This window comes from Prosopis cineraria, unplaced genomic scaffold (assembly GCF_029017545.1).
Source record: "Prosopis cineraria cultivar Desert tree isolate PC_DT_omini unplaced genomic scaffold, ASM2901754v1 PC7, whole genome shotgun sequence".
Lineage (NCBI taxonomy): Eukaryota > Viridiplantae > Streptophyta > Magnoliopsida > Fabales > Fabaceae > Prosopis > Prosopis cineraria.
In genome coordinates this window covers 36,001,580-36,024,198 of record NW_026555338.1, presented here as the reverse complement: position 1 = coordinate 36,024,198, position 22,619 = coordinate 36,001,580, and the positions used below count along the sequence as shown (strand labels likewise).

Genomic DNA, 22,619 nt, shown 5'->3' with positions numbered 1-22,619 from the left:
CTTTAGTCGACTGTTTCCCTCACTCTTTGGCACAAGTCCAGCCCCATTCGGCTAACATTATGAAGCTCCTTTGTCTCAGAGAGGAACAACGAGAGAGGGAGTCTCACTTGAAGACAAAACTTCTTAAGTACAAGCTGTTGAAGGATTCCATCGTGATTTTTTCTGTTTTGGAGAATGAGATCAGTGCCAAGCACTACTATAAAAAACAAAGGCTTTGGTGGTGTTTGAAAGACATTTATAAAACATTATAAGCCTCAAAATTATCTAAAATTTCAAGTCACCTTTCATTAATTAATGATAGAATAAATGTGCAAATTTAGTTATAAATTATTTTTTAAGAAGCATCTAATATTTTATTTACTATAATGATGTAAAATAAATAATTAAATATTTAAAATAGAATACTAAATATCTCTTATTAAAGTTAAAGAGATGTCCGTTATTTTATTATTAATTGTGAAAACTTAAAGAGGTGCCTGTTACTTTATAATTAATTGTAGGGCTCATTTTGAATTGAGAACATGTTTGTCATATTCTTCCTCCTTTGTCCATATGTGCATCATCTTCTTCTTTCTCTCTTGCTCTATCCATATGTGCAGCATCTTTATCTTCATCAAATCAAATCAATTAAAAAAATATTTTTATTACAGTTATAAATTATAGAGGTCAAATTTTAACAATTTAAATTTATTTATTTATTTATTTTTCTGAGAGGCACTTGATTTAACTTGTCTAGAAAGTTAATTTATTTTATTTTATAGTCTCAAATTCAATTTTTAAAATATACAGTCGTACTAATAAATATAGTAAAAGGCATCCCAAGATACAAACGAGGCCGCTAATAACAACCTTGAATTTGGATCAATGTGAAAGCAAGCAGTGGGGAGAAAGAAATAAAATGTGCCTCGCTGTGCAGGGAATGCGCCACCGAGAGGATCTGCTTCGGCTGGTCATCGGCTCATCTCGTGGCTCTTTGCTTTTCGAGAATTTATGGTCCTGTTAATTCCATCTAGTACGACTGTTTGTCGACACGGCTCCTTCGGTGATGTTATAGATGTATATATGATATTAACACCTGGTGTGGCCAACAAATTAATCGTAACTACATAACATCATGGTATTGTCTGAGATTATATTGTTTTAGATTTTTTTATGGAAGCGAAAAGTCTTAGACATGTTTAAGATAAAACTCTAATATAACATCAAGAGTCGTCCCCAGGAAGTTATGGTAGAATCAAGAGCTGGCTCAATTTGGGATTACAAATTTAAAAGAAAAAAGATGAGATTAAAAAGAAAAAAGATTGAAAATAATAACAAGGAAAATACTATTAGTTGTATAATAGTCTCCACATCAAGTGATTTTGATGATTAATCACAACCATATAAACGCGTAATATATTAATTTTGAATAGCTTAAGTTAATTTGATCTAAGTAACAAGTTTAAAGCAGGGACGAAGGGGGCCAAGCATCCCATATGTCACAAATGTTTTGATAATTTTTCCAAATTTTACTGAAAAAATTTAAAGGACTAATTTTGCCCTCCCATTCTAGCCCTCCATGTGTTATGTTCTAGATCCGTTACTGGTTTAAAGTGTGATTAATGAAAAATTTTGAATCTAATAATATCATAATTTTTTCAGAGTCTATTATCACTATTTTAGATTTTTTTTAGTTGTTTGTTTTAATTTTTTTGACTGTACATAGGCATATTTTTTTTTGGAAGCAATCTTGTTTTAAAAAAAAAGTCAGATATTAAATATAGAAACATCTCCTAATAAAAAATTGAATATTAATTTATCATGTTATGAAATAATAAACAGGCGCATTCTATTAATTACAATCCTCATTAGCTGTCTGTTTTAATTTTAGAAATATAAAAATAATCTTTTAGAGACACGGAATATTATGCAAGAAAGAGTTTAAATTAATTAAACGCATATCAAATTTCTCATGTAGCATGCTCTTCATAACTCATTAATCACAAATATGGCAACTTACTTCTAATACTCCAAAACACAAGAAAATAAATCCCAGCATAGGTGCTTTCCCCGAAGCAATTCCAACCGTTGAAAATGCGCTGATATGGGGCGTTCAGTCTCCAACTCAGATTAGGAGGGAGCGTATATTTCCTTGAACCCAAAATAAAATAGGGTGGATGATAAAAAAAATCTCAAAATAATTAATTAAATTAAGTTAGATTTTAATTGTTAAATTTTGAAAATACAAGCTGTAAATTCAGGTATTAAATATAGAAACATCTTCTAATAAAAAATTATTTTTTATTAAAATTTAAAATATAAGTTATAAATTTATCACAATAAAATTATAAAATTTAGATATTTAATTTTAAATTTTTGAAATTTAATATTTAAAACTTAAATACTTTTAAAACTTTTATTTTAAAAAACTATTGTTGGCTTGTTGTTTAAGGCCAGGAACCTGGGGGGTCCGTTTCCGCGGATTCTGGTCCGCACAATTTTGTCTTACATATTTTACGCTCACACAACCCGCCTCTCTTCTTTTTCAGATAGCCCATGATGTCAGAGTAAAAAAAACCTGAGGACCCTTTCTTTGTTTGGGCCTAATTTATATAATTCCTTTTGTCAGGGGAAAAAAAAGGGCCCCGCACGTAGAAGATGTACTAATCTTCATGATTTCTTTGTTTGGCCTAATTTTCTTAATTAACATTTTTCAGCTATATAAAGCCATATTCAAAAATTAGGCAAAAAGTTAGTTATATAAGTACATTTTACATGCTTTTTGCTTTTTTTCCTCATAAAACTTCAACGGAGTTCATCGGTTGACATATCCACACGAAAGCCCACTCTAAATTCTTTTCTTAAGACCCGGCAAATAACAGATGAAACAAAATCGCTTCAATAAATTCAATTCTAACATCGAGTGAAAAAGGCGTAGCCACCATCTCCACATTTAATATAAACGGCACCTTTTTTTTGGCAATTTGGATTGTGGAATATTACAGTAACTACATTATGTTAAAGTTAAAGTACAAAGTAAAAACCAAGTCGCACGACCTTTGATAAGGCTCATACGTATGAATTTATAACCAAGATCAGAAAACAGATAATGAAATTATCGCCAGCGGGAGTTCAAAGTTGCTCGGTTATGTATGGAAGGAGGGCTTTTGTGGTATTTACAAACACGTTCTAACCAACACGAACATGTTCGTTTTGGCTTTTGTGGTCCTCGTCTGAAAAATCTAACAATCGCTAGAAGGAAGGTTTGAACCTCCGACCTTGTGGTTAACAGCCACACGCTCTAACCAACTGAGCTATTCCAGCAATTGATTAGTTAGTAAAATTAAAAAGTAATAAAGTAAATCCTACAGAATTTAGAATAGTTATAAAATTAAATATTAGTAATATGTAATTTTCATTTCAATATATTATGTTTCTATTCTTAAATTATTGTTATTAATTTATTTTTTCCAAAAGTAAATGATGATAAGTATCTTGCATTTTTAAGTTATCGATAAATATTTATTAGTTTTAAAATATAGATATCTGTGATTATTTCTTAAAAGGTTTGAAATTTGAATCCTAATGTTTATTTTTATTAATTACGTTGATAGAAGTATCACCTTCAACATTATCTTCGATGGAGGCGATGACAAAAACAGATATACGGGGAAACATTATATGAGTGTTTTCTTTTAAAATAAGAATTTTGAAATCTAAAACTGGACGTTCAATTCTAACAGGTAAAGCTTCGCACTGATTTTCGTTTCGGACACGGTTTACGGGCCAACATTATTATCATTCCCTCGGATTCTATTTATAGAATGGAGAGAAAAAACAATATCATTTATAAATTAAAAAAATGATAATAAAATTTTTTTGAATTATATAAATAATATTTTGATATCTTAAAATGTCATAATTTACCTAAAGTTGATAAGAATTTTTCACTTATTAAAGAATTAATGTAAATGATCAAATTTTTTTAATTTAAATATCAATTATTATTTATAAATTTTATTTTAAGATTCACAACTTTTCTTCTTAAAATTGTAAGAGTTCAATAGCAATTTATAAATTTACATTTAAAATTATAATATTTTTTAAATATTGTAAATATTAATTGTCATTAACAAATTTTGTTCTAAAATGAATAACTTTTCTTCTTAAAATCACAAGAATTCAACAATAATTTATAAGTTTGAATTACAAAAAATTTAATTATTTATATTATTTCTTAATGACAAAAAAAAATTCTCAGAGACTATAGAAAAATCATAACATTTCAGGACCAAAAGATCATTTATATAATTTAAAAAAATTTTATTATTATTTTTTCTATAAGTTATATTGTTAAATTTTCATTACACATTTTTCTTTTTATAATGTTGGAGAGAGAATATATTATTAAAGCATGTATATTTAATAGAGATAAAATTAAAAACTTATTTAATTTTTAGATAGAGTTAATGAGATTTAAATTTTTTCTAATTATCAATGAAACATATTAAAAATAATTTATAAATAATATTAAAAAAGTTTTTTTTTACCGTGCCAACTGATAATATGAGATCTAAGATGTCCTTATAATTACATTAACTAGTTAATCACCCTTGCGTTGTATGGGATATTACTTTTACAGCGTCTTCTAATTATTAGATGGCGGCAAATTATACATATAAAGTAATTATATGCCTAAAACAACAATAAAACATAACTATTCAGCGAATGATTAACATTATGGTGGTGCAAAAAAATTGTGGTGATAACATGATAGATAAATTTTAAAAATTTATATGATGACAAACCCAATAGTCTTTTATAGTAAATAAAAAAAGATAGATACTTTGTAAAAATATATTGGGAATGAATGTAAAAATTTGTTATATCAAATAAAGAGTGAAAAAAAGTTTAACAAAATAAAAAAAACAACAACCTTAACAGATAGATAGCTGCAATACATTAGTTAGATTGTTAAAAATCTTCCTGTAAATTATGTCTTCTGATAACATTTGTGGGCTATATCATTTGTATCAAGAATTAATATTTTTAACCCTTTCTTACTTTGCATTTGAAATACATCTAACATATAACTGTCCATGTATCAAGACAGGTCTTAGTAAGTACAACTCAATGCTAAAAAAGCTTTTTATTAAATTGACCTTGCATGTCCTATGTGCTTCATCATTTATGTCATTGTCATCCATATATTTTAATTTAATACTAGTGTTGGGATGTATGTCTTTCCATCTTGAATAAAATTTTGTATTGTCTTGATTTTTTTAAAGAAAAAATGTGGGCCTTAGAATTTTATAATAAAGATTAAAATACATTTTTAGATTATTTTAAAATATTTACAAATTAAAAATTTAACAACGCACTCAATTATATATAATCTCCCCATACAATATGAACTAAGTTTTAAAAGATTAATTAATATTTAGTATGAATATGTGCTACTCTCTCAATTAAAAATTAAAAGGCACTTTTAATCAAATATCATCTAATAAAATAATTAATTGACTTCAAATTAACGTCATTTTTATACTTACCTTCATTTAATAAGGTATATTGTTTTAAAATAAATATAAATTTATTTATTTATTATGAGCACTTTTAAAAAATACACTAATCACATTTTAAAATATTAAAAATATTTTATATTTTTAAACAAAGTGAATATATAATTTGATCATGGTTTTTTAGGTTAAGTTAACAAAAATTCAATCTTCATAAATTTAATCTTAAAATTTTTTAAATTTATTCGAGTTAAGATTTGGATCACAGTAATATTATCTCGAATAATATTACCTGCGTGTGCCATTGATTACATGTACGACTCAAGGCAGCAGGTAAATTCGGACGAGCTGGATTTTTAGGAGGGAAAAAAAAAAAGCAGTCGGTAAATTTAAAAAATCGAGAGTTGATCATTGCGCCTTGAGAATTTGTCATTTGAGAAGTGAGAATACGCCCAAGACCAGACGACACCGGAAAAGAGGTGGCAATATAAAAAGATTTGCATCTAGAAGATTAATGCCGGGAGAATCGGGAAAAATCAAAGATTTGCATTTTAAAAACCAGAGATGCGATATGCTTCATATTTGTATGAAAATATTTGTTTATCTAATGGTAATATTTATTGGACAAGGGTTAATTTAACGTGTTCATGATATTTTGGGTATATTTATCTAGGAATATAGTTTTACTAAATAGTAATATTTAAATAACGAAGTGAATTTGGCTGTGGAAAGAGAAGATTAGAAGACTTGGCGGAGTCGGCTTTGCTTCACTGATGCCTTGCTCCTTTGAGGCTCTGCTGCTGGCAGAATAATTTAAACGGTTCAAATTTAATATTTTATTAAATTTTTTTAATAAATTTGGTTATTAATTTAAATATTTTAGATTTAATGTTAATGATCTAATTTTTTATAATAAAAATATTTTTTTTCAATATTAATAGATAAACTATACTGTTCAAAATATATCTAAATAATTAATGTATAAAATTTTTAATATTAAATCTAGATCATTCATATTAAATTTGTATTGTCTAGAGTATATATATGCTTGGATAATTAATTTATAAAAAATTAGATATTAAATTCATATCATGAATATTAAATTTGAATTGTTTAGAGATAAATGTGAAATTTAAGGTGGGCCAAACTCTTAAAAGCTAAGGCCATAAAGCCCACTTACCTTAAAATTTGACTTGATTCTGACGTTTGACCCTTATTTTAAGGGTTTAGAGCCAGATTCTTAAATCTTTGTTCTTAAAAAAAAAAATTAACATTTTAATTTAAATAAAATATTTTAAAATTCAATGTGAAATAAATCAAAATCTCAAATAAAATTTAACATAACATTTGACAAAGATTTAAAATTTTAAATTTAAGATGAAGATCAAAATCTTTATTAATATAAATTTAAATCCTCCTCCTCATCATCTAAAAATAAAATATTAGATTTTTCAGATGTAAATTCACTCATTAAAAATGGAAGTGAAGATTTAATGTCAATTATCTCTGTAATTTTTTCTTTATTACCTACAATAAATATTAATAAAATTATGTTATTATTAATTAAATATGTGTGTGTATAAAATAATTAGGCCTACTAGAACTTGAAAAGCTGCCCAAGTCCGAATCCTTTTTTATAGAGCTTATCAGGGTCAGGCCCCAAAATCAGATTATTTTAAAAAAGTTTAACTTTTAAAGCTCAAACTTTTATTTAAATAAGATTTTTAAGCCTAATCCTCTAAACTTGACCTTTATTTTTGACTCTAAAATTTGTTAAAAACCTTTATATTTTTATTATTTTTTATTTTTAATAAAATAAAAAATAAAATATTAAATCTGGACCGTCCAGGTTTAATCTGGACGGCCGAGATTCTGCTGCTATGCAGCGGATCCTCGGAGGAGCGAGGCATCAGCGGAGCGAAGCCGAGTAGAGGTGGCGTGGTGGAAGAAGGAAAGTGAGCGTGCCGAGCGGTGGCCATTCATTTATAAGTAGAATTGGTCAGTTGAATTTACCTTTTCGTACGCCAAAGTCCAAGCCAGTTCCGCCAGTTCTCTCAAATCAATTTGCCGTGGGAGCTTTTTTTGGGCCCTCTGCCGCCCTCCTCCTTCCTCCGAATCATCCCCGAAGGTATATATCTTCATCTTATTTCCTATATCTCCCTCTTCTCTTCAATTCCTCCTACCTCTTGTTCCTCCTTCGCATAATTCCCAGGCCTTCTGCCTTCTGCCTTGTCCAACACCAACCCAGGTCAACAATCGCACAAACCTCACCCCGACTTGAACCCTAAAAAATCACCTTCATTTTCCAATAAGTTAATGGATGCTTATTTATTTAATTCCCTGTCATATTCTGTTATTGTAATCTTCGATTAGTGGGCATAGTTATTCTTTACCTTTTGTTTTTGAAGGGATCGAGAAGAACATCATGGGAAGCAAAGCTCCGAATTGGGCAGACCAGTGGGGAGCGGGTGGGTGTGGGAGCGATAGCGATAATGAGCAGGTGAAGAAGCAAGGCGGCGGCGGCGGCAAGATGGCGAATGCCAAAGCGAAAGCATCTGCGGGAATGGACAAAGCGAAAGCAGCGGCAGTGGTGGGTGCTGACAAAGCCAAGGAGGCGGCGGTAGTGGGCGCCATGAAACTCAAGAGCGGCACCTCTGCTGGTCTCAAATGGATGAAGAATCAATACCGCAAGAGGACTTCTCCCTCCGAGTGAACCCAGTCCCGTTCTCCGCCTTCACCTTCCAAAATTATGATCACATCAGTCGACACTCTTGTTTTTGTTCTTAGCTTTCATATGCATTCTGGCCTTCCCATACGCGCTAGACTCGTTTTGCTTTAAACTCTAGACACGTTTTGCTTTAAACTTGCTCAAATACAGTTGCACTTCCAATATCACATCTGTTGATTCATCTTTTAATTCAAATCGAACAAGCAACCCTTCTCAACTGTACCGTCCCTTTAATACACTTTTTTTTAAACGACTTTCAATGCCAGCTGAACTAACCTCCGTATATAATCATGTACTTCATTTTTCAAATCAAATATTATACAAACCGTACTGGAGTGTTCGTGCTTATCATTTATTCGGATGTAATTCTGTTCAAGATTTACACAACATTCTCTATAATGAACATGATAAGCAATCGCATTCTGTGCACAGATTATAGGACATAATTTTGCGCCTAAATGTAATCATCATTACTTTATGCGCGTAAATCTATATTCCATAAAGTATCTTTCTAATCCTTTTTATACAAGTTCCTTATAAAAGAGTTACACAGCATGTTTCAAGATATCTGTATTTAACTATTTATTAGAGAAAATGTTTTTTAAACTGTATGGTACTTATTAAAGGTTATGATGGAATCCAAAGCTATTTCCGCACAATTTATTGATACAACTATTTTTTATTTCCGATAACAGAATCAAAGGCGATTTATATTAAGGAGTGGAAGCAACATACTCTAACATAAAAATAAATCCTATCAAGTTTCAGTATTAAAATTTAGAATTTAAGACCTCTTACGACACCCACGCCGGTTTCACACCATTCAACCATATATTCTACCTATAATTTAGGGTCGGTGTCATTTCAGATAAAAATGCAATATTCATAACGAAAAACAAGGTTAAAAATACCAAAGAATTTACAACCATGCTAGCTTCTTCCCACTGTAGATTTATTTTCTTTTCAGAAATACGTATGCACATAGATTGCTGCAAGCCAGTTCAGATCATAGTCCCAAATGTGTTTTCCCCGCTGTAAGTCATATACAGGAACCCATCTTCATCCTTATTTTCCTCATAAACCGCAGAGATAATAGCAGCTACATTGACAGAAACCAACTAATCAGATCACAAATTACCAACAAAAATAGCCACCACTCAAACAAAACGAATATAGAAAAGTCCCAATTTGTTTACCAGTTGGAGGCAAAATGTTCTGGACAAAAATGAAGATGGCTTTCTCAGGACTCAACTTGATTCTCTTTCGAACCACATACACAAACTGGCCAACAGTCAAATCAGCTGGAACCAGATACCTAAAGGGTAAAAAATTATACACAATGAATAAAGATGAAAAGAGAGTGAAACAATAAAGATGAGAAGGGAGTGAAACAAAATAGATAGGAGGTGAATGCAGGTGATCTAGATCCTAACATCCATAACAGAACATGGAACGCTTGCCATTGATTGTCAAGAGAATTCAATGCTTTTACGCTCGCTATTGACATCAGCACAAAAAAAAAAAAAAAAAACATAAACATGCCTGAAATCTACCGGAGAGATGATTTCCAGGACCATCTAACTAATCTCTATGCTATTTGAACAGAATTCTATTTCTTTCATGCTATAAAAGGCTGTACAGCCTTTGGCTGAACTAATCAAAGATCAAATGTGAAGCTTCATTCATTTCTAGGAAACACACTGTTAAGAGGACAAATAATTACAAGGCAGACCCATTAAGAGTCAAGACCAATGCCATGCGGAAACTAGTAAGACCAGATTTGAACATTCTGACTAAACTGCGGAGACCATAGCTCCTCGCCTTGACCATTATGAAATGGCGATCAAATCAGTGGACGCTTCCAAAACATCAGATCATGCAATATGCCATGAAAAAGAGCGAACAGAGGCAGATACTAACTTTTTCTTATCGATTTCAGGAACATCACTCTTTTCAGCCCTCTCAACAATCACCTACGCCAAAACATCAACCAATTTAATAAGCAATAAGTGAGATTATAATGACAGCTGCACACAAGTGAAATGAAATCTCACAGGTATTCTATCTGGATACTTTTCTCTGATTCGAGCAGCTTCAGCCTGTCTCCTTTCTGTCACATATTATTAGGATGTTTAAATACTGAATAGAAGTTGGCCCATATGAAGTTAGGGATGGTGTTTATTCGATCCAGACGGCTTTCAGAAAGCTTGATATGGAGAAGGTCACGATGATATATAAATCAAACCACCAGTAAGCAATAAAACGGTATAACTCACATCTTAATAACTAACCCCATAAAAAAATTACTTCGGCCATCAACAGTGAGATAATGGGTATTTCAATCAAGCAACTTGTCCTTTCAACCCAAACTAGATGGAATCGGCACGAGGATTGAGTAAAACTTCATATCTTTTTCTTTTCGAAACAAAGGACGAACAACGGGGTTCAGAAATACAAATTCTCGCAAATCAAATTTTGCACTTCGGAGGATCTATTTTGGATAAAGATGAGACCAGAAACAAATGTTCATGTTTCAACAAAACCCAACTAGAAATTGCAAAGCCGATGTTTCCTGACCGGATCATGCAAAATTAAGATTCCTCACAGACGAAATCCTATCCAACAACCTAGAAAATGCAACTAAAATTAGAGAAACGGGAACAAAATAAAGATTAAAACAAACCTAGGGGGTGTTCCGTCTTAAACGAACTCTTCGCCATGGCAATAGTTCTGCAAGAATAAAAAAAAAGAGTAAACACGTAATTACGGAGTTAGGTTTTGCCAGGAAGGGAGCGATTGATCAATCAAACAACGGAAGAACAGAGATTAAATTAACTTAAAACAAGGAGGGTAAACCAGTAATGAGAACCAGACGAAAAAGAACGGCAAAATACAGAGGGGAAAGGGTAGTCCGGGAGGAACTCCAAAATAATTACATCGAACTTGACTGCAGGTTAAGGGAAGATTTGTTAATTCCGTTCCGTCTCGTTTACGCGCGCCCCTTCTGTTTTTTTTTTTTTTTTTTGGGGGGGGGGGGGCCTGAATCACTGTGGCCTGCGGATATTGGAAGATGGGAGTCCACTTTCTCATTTTCACCCCGGCATCGTCCACTGGACAGACTATAAGACTCCTTAGATGTCATGAAAGAGATTTGGATGAAATTAAAATAAGAGTAAAATTAAATTTTAAAAATGTGTTTGATATAAAAATAAAATCCTAATTTAATTTTAATTAATATATATACTTAAAATAGGAAAATATCAAGTTGTCCTTTTTTCTCAAAATTAAAAAAACCTCCAGTATCTTGAGTAAACAAAAAAGATAAGGGTAGCAGGGTTTATAAAATGAAATTTAATAAATTGAAACAATTCTGTAGTTATTGTCATGGAATTGCATTTTAGCCTTTTTGATTGAATCAAGATTCTTAAAAATTATGACTGTTACATATCAAACATACTTAAATTTGGATTCCCTCTTTAATTTCATTTTCGTCTTACCAATTCAATGATACAATCATGGCCTAAAATGTAAAACAGAGAAAAAATTGCATGGATGACACATATAATTAAATTATTTTATCAAAATAAAATAAAGCATATGATTTTTAATGACTCTGCAATAAGTGGATATTATTTACAAGGTTTAGTTAAATCATATATTCATCAATTTTTTTTTTCAATGATAAAAGCATGAACAAGTTAAAATAGGGTGTTTTTGTTGAAGCAAATAAATAAGAAATGAAATCTGAAGTGATGAGAAGAGGGAGGCATCGACATGCATGTGACGTTGCTGTTGATGGAGGCATGTCATGATGAGTCGTGAGGTCGGGTCAGGCTTCAAAACTGACCTTTCACGCCCCCCATACGCCCTCAAATAAATATGGTGAGTACGTACACATACATTCACAAGGCACGTTCTCATGCATTGTTTTAATCCCCTCGCACGCTTTTCACATTGCTTGCATTTCATCACTTAGCACGCCTTCCCATTGTCCGTCTTTGATATATAGCATATATAGGTGGTTGTTGCGAGGGGTATAATGTAAGAATCAGGAGCTAAAATGTGAAGGTGTTGGGGCGCAGAAGTAACGCAAGGTGATGAGAAGGAATATTGTCGGGGCAGGTTTTACATTCTCCGTAGATGCCTCCTCCTCTTACTCTGCTCCCACAACCATGCCTCTCCTTAATATTACTTCTAGACATCGACCTTCTCCCTTGTATCAGTTTGGCATGCTCCTTCACTACTATCCCATGAATCCTTCTCATATATATGAGCCCAGACTATGCATCAACCCTATATGTCCTCTTTATCGACATGTATATGCGTCTGGGCACAAGTTAATCATTTAATCATATTCGAATTTTGTCAGGTTGAATATTGGAGGCAGCTATCTAAAAAAGAAAAAAAAAAGATGTTTCTTACATTATCACAGACTTGAGCGTGAGATCTCATACCTGAGCAGTCATAATTCAGTTGACCAAGACAAGCGTTTTAAAACAAGTTCTGCTTTCTATTCTTTTATCTTCCCCGCCCCCAACACCCCCCCCCCAACAACAACAAAAAAAAAAAAAAAGGATAGCTGGACGGTCTCAATTTCTTACAAGGCTGGGACTTTGCCACTTCTGTAAATAGACAGACACGTCAAAGCTTCTTTTAATACGGTTTAATAATAAATCCAACTTCCTATATTACTGGCGTTTTTAATCAGAGAATTAAGTAATATATATTAAGAAATATATCACACACACGTCGGTTTTACCATTTAATTTTTAACTAATCTATTCTTTTTTATTTTTACTTATATTTTCAATTAAATGGGACTTATGTATTGATTTTAACTTTAGTACTATACTATAGTTTGTAAATCCTTTTAATTATTATATATTTTAATTGATAAATCATGTTCTATATTTATACTAATAGTCTTAAAGTATATTTAAAACATTTAATATAAAATGTGAGTTTATTTAAAAAGCTTATTTTTAAATAAATTTTTAGGTCAGATCAGTTTTTAAATAGGGTCATGCCTAGACCTTGAGAAAAGCCTTATTATACATATTTTAGGCCAAGCACAAATTTACTTTCTCCGTCCCTATATATAAGGTGTTTTTAACCAAATCTCTCATACTAATAAAGTTTTGTTATTTAGTTGAACTCACATAAAAACATAATAATTTTTCAGTTTTATCCTTAATAATATTATAATTAATATCATGATGGTGGTAGGAAAAATATGCAATTAATTATCTATTTTATTTTCTAAGATAAAGGTAAAATTATCTAATTACTTAAAAATATTATTGTCACCCTTTATATTTAAAAACAAAATAAATTTTTAAAAAATATTTTATATATAAGGATGAAAGAAGTATTTAACTAAAGACTAACTTAACTTAACTTATTTTTATCCCAACATGTAATAATCAAGGTCAAAAAACAATATGCCAGTACTATTGCCTATGCCGCCAACCCCCAAAAGGAAAAAGTGCCCGTGATACATACTATAGTAATATCCCAAAAACAATTGGTTTTATCGAAGATAGATGCACCTTTTGAATGCTTTTACAATAAATATTTTATTTATTCTGTGTTCGCGACATATTATTTTAATATTTGATTGATTTTACTGACTAATTTTGACTTGAGTGAGGTCAGTTCTTATTCTTATTATGTGAAAATTCTAGTACACGATTATTTTTTTCACCTGTCAAGTTTAGTAAAATGGACTTATATCGTGATAACGAGCCGAAAGCTTTTCTTGAAGTAGGAAAATTAAGATCCCACGGGTAAGCATGCATCATCCACAATTTGTCAGGTCATTCATATCCTATTCCAAAACCAACAAAACACAAGTACAGGAAGCCAAAAGAAATCAGGACTCGGCTAGTTTTACTTTCACCAGAACTCGTGGACATGCTAGCTCTTCACCATCATTCTACACTTACTCCCAGAAAAGAGTTACGGGCAGCGGCTACGCATGCGGGAAAAATTTCACATATAGATGTATGCTATCAGCTGCACAAGATAGTGAATCGCTGAACCAACCAAGTGCCTTCTGAGGAGTTGGTTGAGAATGGTGATTGATGACAATTGAGTTACAAAAACCAAAATCCATAAAGCAAAAGGTTGTTGGATGCTTGCTTCCATTCTTATTTTGAATTTGAATTCGACTGTTTGATCCATGTAGGTGCAGATATACAGAACCAACATGCCCCTCACTCTCCCCCAGAACCCATAAATGCTGGCATTAAAAGCTCCAGATTCGTCTGTTCTGAGCCATATCACGATTCCTGTACCTCCTTAAATTAATCTTCCAACTTCCTTAGTTGCTAGGTGGTTGGGAATTTAATGCAACTCCTTCAATGCTAGCATCACCTGCCATGTTTCGTGGTCTCTTATGTTGGCCCCTACCTCCTTTAAAGCTCGGTTCCATTTCTCTCTCTGTTCTGTACATCAACTACACATCCCAATATGTCCACCCCCCAAGCCATGATTCTTCTCCATTCATACTTGGCTGTCTTTCCCATCCGCAACCATACAACGGTATGTGAATTCTTCGTCACTATTTGTTAGCCCTTCTCATGGAAGGCCTTTTATGAGAGGTGAGTCTGTGGTTATCGTATACAGTCAAAACAGGCGAGGAGAGGAGGGGGTAGAGGATAGGCTTCACGGGATATTGGTGCGGTTCAATAAGAAAGCAATGCTCAAAATGGCGAGGGGGCTCTGCTTTTTGATTGAGCCGTGCCAATATCACGTGCCACTGCTCCCCCCTCCTCAACGACTTTCGTTTTGGTAACGTCTTACTCTGTGGCTATTCTTCTGATATTCTTTTTCCTAGTTTTACGGCGTCCGTTTGGTTTTTTTTTTTTTTTTTTGTCATTAGTTCTTTGCAATTGATGAATCACCTCGCGGAGACGAACATGAGAGGAGCACCTCAGTTCTGTTCGAGTTTGATGTCGAGTCCAACCGACACGTGAGCTGAGTCCCTTGTTCGGTTTTTCAACCCTTCTCTGCGTATATTATTCACGCATTTTATTCCCTTGATTCCTTCTTTTTTGTAGATGAACACTTGAATGCATTGGTGCGAATAAATGTTGAGGAAACTTCAGTGATGACAATCTTGAATGCATGAATTTTTAAATCTGCTATCTTTCTTTTCCTTTTTTATATTTATATTTAAAGTATAGCCACTAGCCAGTTTTAAATGTGTGAATTTTCACACGTTATGGCTAGATTGACCCGTGTGAAAAAGGGAAATGAATTAAAGCGATCTCCCTATTGCGGCAATATTTTGCATTGAATTTTGAGTGTTTTGGTAGCTTAAGCCACCTGAACAAAGGTTCGATTGTATATTTTGGGAAAAAACTGATATTGGTGAACATTTGAAATTTAAGATGAAATAATTTTTCCCCACTTGTCGGATTAAGGAGAAAAAATTTTGGAATACAACTAAATGCTGATGTACGTATACCGGGAGTTTACTTGTGGCAGTTTAAAGGAAAGGCATTTGAATGCAATTTAACCTGCTGCCTGAAGATAGCGTCGCCTGGCATTTGAGGGTTTACTGAGTTTCTACAGAGTTGATGATCACTGAAGTTACCTAAATGTTACATTACTATATTACATTATTACTCCTTAAGTTTCTTTTCCGGAACAATGCTTTGAGTACGATTTGTGGTACAAAAGCAGTTGAGGATTCCTCAAACTCATGCCACGGCGATATCCCCTTATTAAATGTTCCTTACTGCACATGCCCTGCTATTTGCGGCAATAAATATGCGTACCATACCCTCCAATGAAAAACCATTTCTCTGTATTTCCGTTTCTGTGCCTCTTTGTTTCCCACAAATTTGCATTAGTTCATTATGTTTTCGTTCTTCATCAGTTCGGCCCCTTCTTCTAGAGTGCTTAATCTCTTCACTGCGTGCCGAAAGGGAATTTTACGGGTAATCATTTGAGCATTTTGGACCTTTCTCACCAACATTAATCGGATTGGTTTTTTATGATGGCCTAGTCATAAGCGTGCTTTTTCAACTACTTCTAGATCCACTCGTTAATTAAGCCGGCTTTTTGACCTATTAACATCCCCTAACTTAGAAAAAGGTCTAAAGAAATTAGGGAAGGGGAATGTACTACATGTCCTAAGGGAGGTTCAAAGAATTTAAGGCATGCGTTGACTCAGTATCCGAAAAAGTAAACGGGCACATTGCCATCATCGTTCTGAGACTTAAGAAAAAGTATGCAAGGCTTACTGAAAGTGTATACCCGACTTGAAAGCTCAAGCAATTTATGTTATGCAGAGGAATTCTGTTTTTAGTAGTTCAGTACGTTAGGTGAGTAAATCCAAGTAGTGGAAGAAGACTGGCACGCGAATACAATAAGGAGATCATTAAGATTAACTCTGAAGAGTTTCTAGGTAGACAAACAGAAAGATCAGACTAAAGCAGAAGGGCAGCTACAGCCACCCAAATATATATCTATATTTATTAGGAGCTTGATTAGCCTTGCAACTATTAACATACGGAGTGGCCGCTCAAGCGTCAAAGAATGGGTGGTGTGAGTGGTGACTACATCAATTCCCTCTTCTGGTCGCTACCATGGTCAATCTCCTCTATTAAAATTCAGACTGTCCATGGGACGCGCCCCCCCCCTCTCTCTCTCTCTCTCTCTCTCTCGTAAGATGATAATATTTTAATGACAAAAATAAAGGTGGGGAAAAGGGGGGAAAAATTGAAGCCATGATTCATGGCGTGGTAATAATCTTCCCGAGTTAGGGAAGAACTCCACGTGGGCTCCTAGAAAGAGGCATTCCACAGAGCCTTTTCACCTTCTCCACATCGCCTATGAACCTCTTTGATCCTTTCGGCAGACCTGCAAATTCCACTGCAGCTCCAATCAAATGAAGCAACACAAACGTTGCCTGCTTGGGCCTTCCATTCACAATCTACAAAAGGAACCAACTCAATAATTCAATACTCCGTTCTTCTCATAATGATCCTTATTCCAGATAAATATTGATGCGATCCAATTATGTACATATCACAGAGAAGTATAACCAAAATCTTCACCTGGAGGAGTGCCACAGCAAAGTCTTCGATCATCTATATGCTCCACATCAAGTCCAATAAACCAAGCTCCCAGTGAGACATCCTCATTAGCGTACTTGTGAAGAACTTGCCTGAGACAATCACACCCATAAGCTATAAGATAGCAGGAGCATAATTTTAAAACCCTTCAGTTCTAAATTTTTAATCCAGTTACATTTTCTTCACAAGTGTGGTGAAGTATCTGGGGAAAAAAAAAAGTTTTGGTGGAGTGAGACTTACTGGTTAATTGATATATATGTAGCCAAATCTTTTGAAATGGCATACAACTGTCCTGTGGCATGACGGAAGTATTTGTTTCCAGTCTCACCAAATTTCCAGTATTCGGGTTCATGGTACCTTACCCCTCTGTGAAACAGATCAGGGAGATAAGAATTATAAAATTGAAGCCATGTCAGTAACTCCTCAAATATCAGAAGATAAAAGGGAAATTATTCTCACTTTTGAGAAAGGACGGGGCCAGATTTCATGCAACCAATGTATATTCGTGGTTTTGGCCGGTGTCTAACCAGAGTTTCTCCTAGTGTTCCTGAAACAGATTAAATACAGCTCCAAGATAAAGATTTCATCAAGCATAAATGATGCATGCATACAAGGGAAACATGAACCCATGGTAATAAGGAACGGATCTCATAGATTTATGGAAGTGCACAGTTGGTGGATATGTTCAATAAGCCAAGAGCTTCAATCGTTGTAAATTATAAGACACAGCTCATGATTTCCAAACTAAGAAAAAAACAAGGAACATAAATCCAGGTTATTTAAGCTTGTCAAAGTTTATATACCTATATTTACATGAACATCATCATCGACTTTCACATAGAAGTCAGCATCCCATAATTTAACAGCAGTCGCAAAGTATGTCCTCGTCTTTGCTGACAATTCAAGGTATCCCTCAACATGGTCCTGCAGAAACAAAGTGCACAGATTTGTAAATCTGTGGCCGTTTTTTTCTCTTGAAAAAGAGTAGTAAAAATGAGGGGAGTAGAATTTGGGTGGGAAGCAGCACTGAGTCGAAATGGGGCATAATAAATACCAGTCTCAAGAAATCCCCATGTTTGTTGTCCTCTGCTTCAATAGCTCTGTCTAGTATACCCCCCGAGGTAGCACTAAATAAAGAAAGGTAAAAACCATGTTAAATTTATTATTCATTCAGCATACTTTACGATTGATATAATGATGGTTTATTTCAACCATTTGAGGACATCACAAAGGCAAATGAATTTCACAAGTAGCAATGGACAGGGATGAGCGTGATTAGCAAACTAGAAACCTAGAGACTAAAAATTCAGCTGGAAAGAATAGTGATCCAGCCAATGTCTTCTATTCCCATGTTAGAGATTTAGCAGCTACCTGTGACCAATCACAAAGCGGACAACAATGCCCTTCTCTTCCTCTAGCTTCCTTTTCTTTTCACCTATCATCCAGGTTATCACAAGAACCAGTCACAGAAAACACACACAATAACGTGTACATACTGATATGAGGAACTTTGCCCCAATGAAAATGCATAATGGGAAGATCAGAAAACAGGCTTCAAATTACAAACCTCGCAGCATCCAGGTCGCACGAACTGAGTCTCTTCTTTTCCTGCTGCTAAAAGCAGTATTTATTCCTATGACCATTAGGTACCTTCTCTTACCAGGTGATTCAGATTCAGCTCTCTTAAGATCTTTTGATACAGGAGCACCATTTCTTATAGACTCCTGAGCTGCTCTTGCAGCAGCTAATTCCATCTCTAGGTTCGAAATTGTTTTATCCAAAGTTCTACATTTAATAACAAAGCCGCATAAGTTTGGCAAGCCGACCAAGTAACTGAAATTTGGACTTGATATCATGATATTTAACTTACTGTATGGCATTACGAGTCTCGGAAACTTCCCGATATATGTTTTTAGTGTCACGCTTCACTTCCTGCTCTTGCAACTGAAGGGAGGCCAACAGATATACATGCATAAATTTTTGAAGGATAAAAGTAAATTACAGGACTTTCAAAGGTACCGCATGGTGATCTAGGCTATGCTGCCTAGGAGTGGAAATGGCCATAGAGGAAGGTAGGCAATAAAGCCCATTTTCCCTCCTAGTAAGCATAACTTAAGTGTATTCTAGAAAGGGAAACGAAAGTGATGTTTAATTGCTTAATGCTTACAATTCTCGAATTACAACCCTCAGAAACCACATTCAATTTTTCTACCTCCATAGCTGTTGCTCTTGCCAGCCCTTTAGGTTCGGGAATAGTCCACATCCTGACACATTTACATTTTTCATCAGAAAAGTACCAGAAAACCGACATAAACAAGACGCCATGTTAACGTCTAATCTGAAATAATGAAGTATAGTACGAGTTTTTACGACCTCCTCACCAATATTTACGACTTCACTTTGTTTTAAAACCGTTCGGTACGTTAAAAATAGAAAACTAATACACCTCCAAAGACGTTGGACTATGCTTAATAAATAACTACCATGGTCCCAAAAATTTGAAGTTCATCTTTTAAAGTAACAAAATCGAAATTAACGGCTTGAGTTGCGAAGCGCAGGAGATAAACTGAACATGAAAATTAATAGAATGCCTTACTCATCGAGAAGATTGTGGGGATGGAGAGTAATGGACGCTTAGAAGATATATGAAGTACTTCAACAACTTCCTTTTTTTTTAATCTTTACTTATTTATTTATTTAATTTATTTAACTTTAACTGAATGAGCGGTATTTGAGCTTGCAGATGGCTCCCTAAATGTCATTACTGACAAATGAACAAAGACATAAATTATCACGAAATTGAGCAGAGCTGAAGGACCAGCGTCGACTAGTTCCAGAGTCAACTGCTGAATTAGCAAAGGAATGGCATCTCAAAACCCGAATTGATATGGCGCGTGTGTGTAATTCATGCCAATAGATATCAGATCTATCCTACTTCTGCCATGAATTGAGGTGGACATATAGTGACAATTTATAAGAAAGAGCTGACTCCGAAGTCAAAAGTTTCAGATATTAAAAGAGAGATAGGAAAAATACTGAATACATATAAGTTGGAAGGCTTTAGAATCAAATCTTTCAAATTGAGAAGCTTCCAGAAATTGGAATTCTAGTAAGACAATCAATGAAACACTCGAAAACCCAGTATCATGTTAGTTATTCGAATGAAGGACTGTGAAGATCTGAGAACAGGAATTATATGATAGACTGCCCTCCGAAGACTTGCCATGAAAGAATTGCTGGAATCCATTTTCGGAAACAGTGAAGAAAATTGTAAAAAGACCGAAGAGACTATGCATGGAAAATTAAATAGAACACAATATAGAGAAGTTCGAGACCTGTTGGTGAAGAGCATCCCGGCACAGAAACTCGCGAGACACAGAAAAAGAGCCCATTTCTGCGACACAACGCTCCTGGAAGATTGCTCGCCCCTGCTCTTCCAAGTCATTGTTTCTTCCAGGGGGCTGAAATTACGTTCTAACCCGGGACTCAAAACAGAAAAGCCATGCGAAGGATTAGGTGCAGAGACCAAATCAAAGGAAGTCAAAGCGAAGGAAGGGGAGGATACGAGGCGCTAGCAATCAAGAAACGCAAGGAGGAAAGCAAATATGAATATGAAAACGAAACCGTCAACAAGAAGGGTGAGGGAGGGACGGACACGAGAGAGAGAGAGAGAGAGATAAGTAGTGAGTTGATGTTTGTTCGTTTCTTTATGCTTATTATTCCTAAGCTTTGCTTCGTGGTTTCTCTCTCAAAGTGCTTCTCCCTCTCTCTCTTTGCAGGTGAGGGACGTTGAACAGAACAGGAGTGAGGAGACTGACTAACCGCCCTACCTCTTTTATATTTATATTTCTCTTATTACCAAACTGTCCCTATCACCACCACCCATCGCTTAAATGAACCCCCACTGTAACAGTTAACTGCGATCCACTTATGCCCCCTACCTTTTCTCTATTTCATGCTTAGTCTCAACTTTTTCTTTTCTTTTTTTTTTTCTTGTACACCCTGATCATGAATTCATCTAGTTGGCAAATGGCAAGCAGTTATCCAAAATGGAATTTATAAAGATCTTTTGCATGAGAAATGAATGAGAGTTGGATACAGAACAGTCAAGGACGGAGAGGGACGCGTCTAGAAAGGTTCTCCACTTCCACTTGAGGGTAGCCAAGTCAAGGTCATCTCTCTCTCTCTCTCTCCTCTTTTTTGTCGGTAAGTCAGGGGCGTTGCAAATTGATTTATTTAGTGAGGTTCAACACTGAAAAAGTCGTTGAGGATAAACAAATTTGGAGACTTGATTGAGTGCTAAACAGGAATGGAATCAGCGACAGACAAGCACTGCGTGAAAACAGAGTCGGCTGCGTATATAATTTAGTTATTCTCAATGGTTAGTAGTGACAGGAAGAATCTCATGTCCTCGCTAATTGTAATTAATTCGGGAGTTCCCTGATTGAATAGGCCAATCATGGTCCTTTGTCGCCTGAGCTTGCATGTAATTGACGTTTCACTCTTTTCCACTTCATTTTTTAATAATATCAAAACTTCATCTCGCAATCCAACTATCCAAGAACGCATATTGTCGTTTTCAGCGAATACAATTCTCTTTTACCTATTAAAAGAAGTTTTTTTATAAAAAAAAAATGATCTTAATCAGGTAGTTATTCGTATTGCAGATAAAGTTTCTATATATACATATATATAGGGCACAGGCGCGGGACAAATTAATCAATTCTGAACGTAGCTTGAGGATGTTATTAATCGCTTGTGCATTTTGATATTTAGGAATCACAGCGCTATTTATGATATTATAAATTGAGAATGGTTTTCTTGTTCATCTTTTGGATGAGCACTGTGAAAATGTTATTAATATCTTGTGCATTTTGACATTTAGAAATCAAAGCGCTGTTTATAACAATATAAATTAGGGATGATTTTTTTGTTCATCTCTTAAATGAGCACTGAGAATGTTATTAATGTCTTGTGCATTTTGACATTTAAGAATCAAAGCACTATTTATGACGATATAAATTGAGGACGGTTTCCTACTCATCTCTTGGATGAGCACATGGTACTCACTATTAAAATGAGATTTGAACCATCTATATTTTAATTTGGATGATCCAAATTTAAAGAATTATTTTATATTAATTTATAAAAATTATAAAATAATTTCAATAAAATTTTTATTTTTACTCTAATTTAAATTTAATTTAAAAATCTAGTTTAATATTAAATTTTTTATAATTAATATATATTGATTATCTATATACACTTTGTATAGTCCAAATATAATATTTGAACTATACAAAGTAC

General features: G+C 33.9%; 3 protein-coding genes, 1 long non-coding RNA gene and 1 other non-coding gene across 9 annotated transcripts; 2 read left to right on the top strand and 3 right to left on the bottom strand.

The window, feature by feature from the left end:
• Positions 1-3,229: 3,229 nt before the first annotated feature.
• TRNAN-GUU (transfer RNA asparagine (anticodon GUU)) lies at positions 3,230-3,303 on the bottom strand. Its single transcript has one exon. It is a non-coding gene; the product is annotated as a tRNA-Asn (tRNA).
• A 4,164-nt stretch (positions 3,304-7,467) lies between these two features.
• Positions 7,468-8,443, top strand: LOC129315736 (uncharacterized). The gene is made up of 2 exons (XM_054959730.1): positions 7,468-7,626; positions 7,907-8,443. The coding sequence occupies exon 2, from the start codon at positions 7,924-7,926 to the stop codon at positions 8,209-8,211; it is 288 nt and encodes a 95-aa protein (XP_054815705.1). The 5' UTR covers positions 7,468-7,626; positions 7,907-7,923; the 3' UTR covers positions 8,212-8,443.
• Positions 8,444-8,968: 525 nt separating this feature from the next.
• Positions 8,969-11,258, bottom strand: LOC129315735 (autophagy-related protein 8C-like). 4 transcript variants are annotated; one of them, XM_054959726.1, is made up of 6 exons: positions 11,163-11,258; positions 10,910-10,956; positions 10,281-10,336; positions 10,147-10,199; positions 9,423-9,541; positions 8,969-9,325 (listed from the first exon to the last, which is right to left on the bottom strand). In XM_054959726.1, the coding sequence occupies exons 2-6, from the start codon at positions 10,944-10,946 to the stop codon at positions 9,228-9,230; spliced, it is 363 nt and encodes a 120-aa protein (XP_054815701.1). In that variant the 5' UTR covers positions 10,947-10,956; positions 11,163-11,258; the 3' UTR covers positions 8,969-9,227. The 4 variants fall into 4 exon arrangements, with proteins under 4 accessions (XP_054815701.1, XP_054815702.1, XP_054815703.1 ...); XM_054959727.1 differs by lacking the exon at positions 11,163-11,258 and adding an exon at positions 11,063-11,158; XM_054959728.1 differs by lacking the exon at positions 11,163-11,258 and adding an exon at positions 11,083-11,147.
• A 3,295-nt stretch (positions 11,259-14,553) lies between these two features.
• LOC129314882 (uncharacterized) lies at positions 14,554-15,344 on the top strand. 2 transcript variants are annotated; one of them, XR_008594311.1, is made up of 3 exons: positions 14,555-14,769; positions 15,110-15,199; positions 15,288-15,344. It is a non-coding gene; the product is annotated as an uncharacterized LOC129314882 (long non-coding RNA). The 2 variants fall into 2 exon arrangements; XR_008594312.1 differs by having other exon boundaries at positions 14,554-14,769; positions 15,110-15,344.
• A 1,255-nt stretch (positions 15,345-16,599) lies between these two features.
• On the bottom strand, positions 16,600-21,099 carry LOC129315050 (probable beta-1,3-galactosyltransferase 2). Its single transcript, XM_054958561.1, has 11 exons — positions 20,648-21,099; positions 19,480-19,576; positions 19,183-19,256; positions 18,880-19,097; positions 18,684-18,747; positions 18,367-18,439; positions 18,116-18,236; positions 17,772-17,859; positions 17,553-17,678; positions 17,295-17,404; positions 16,600-17,170 (listed from the first exon to the last, which is right to left on the bottom strand). Exons 1-11 carry the CDS (start codon positions 20,755-20,757, stop codon positions 17,022-17,024), a joined length of 1,230 nt encoding a protein of 409 aa, XP_054814536.1. The 5' UTR covers positions 20,758-21,099; the 3' UTR covers positions 16,600-17,021.
• Positions 21,100-22,619: the final 1,520 nt, after the last annotated feature.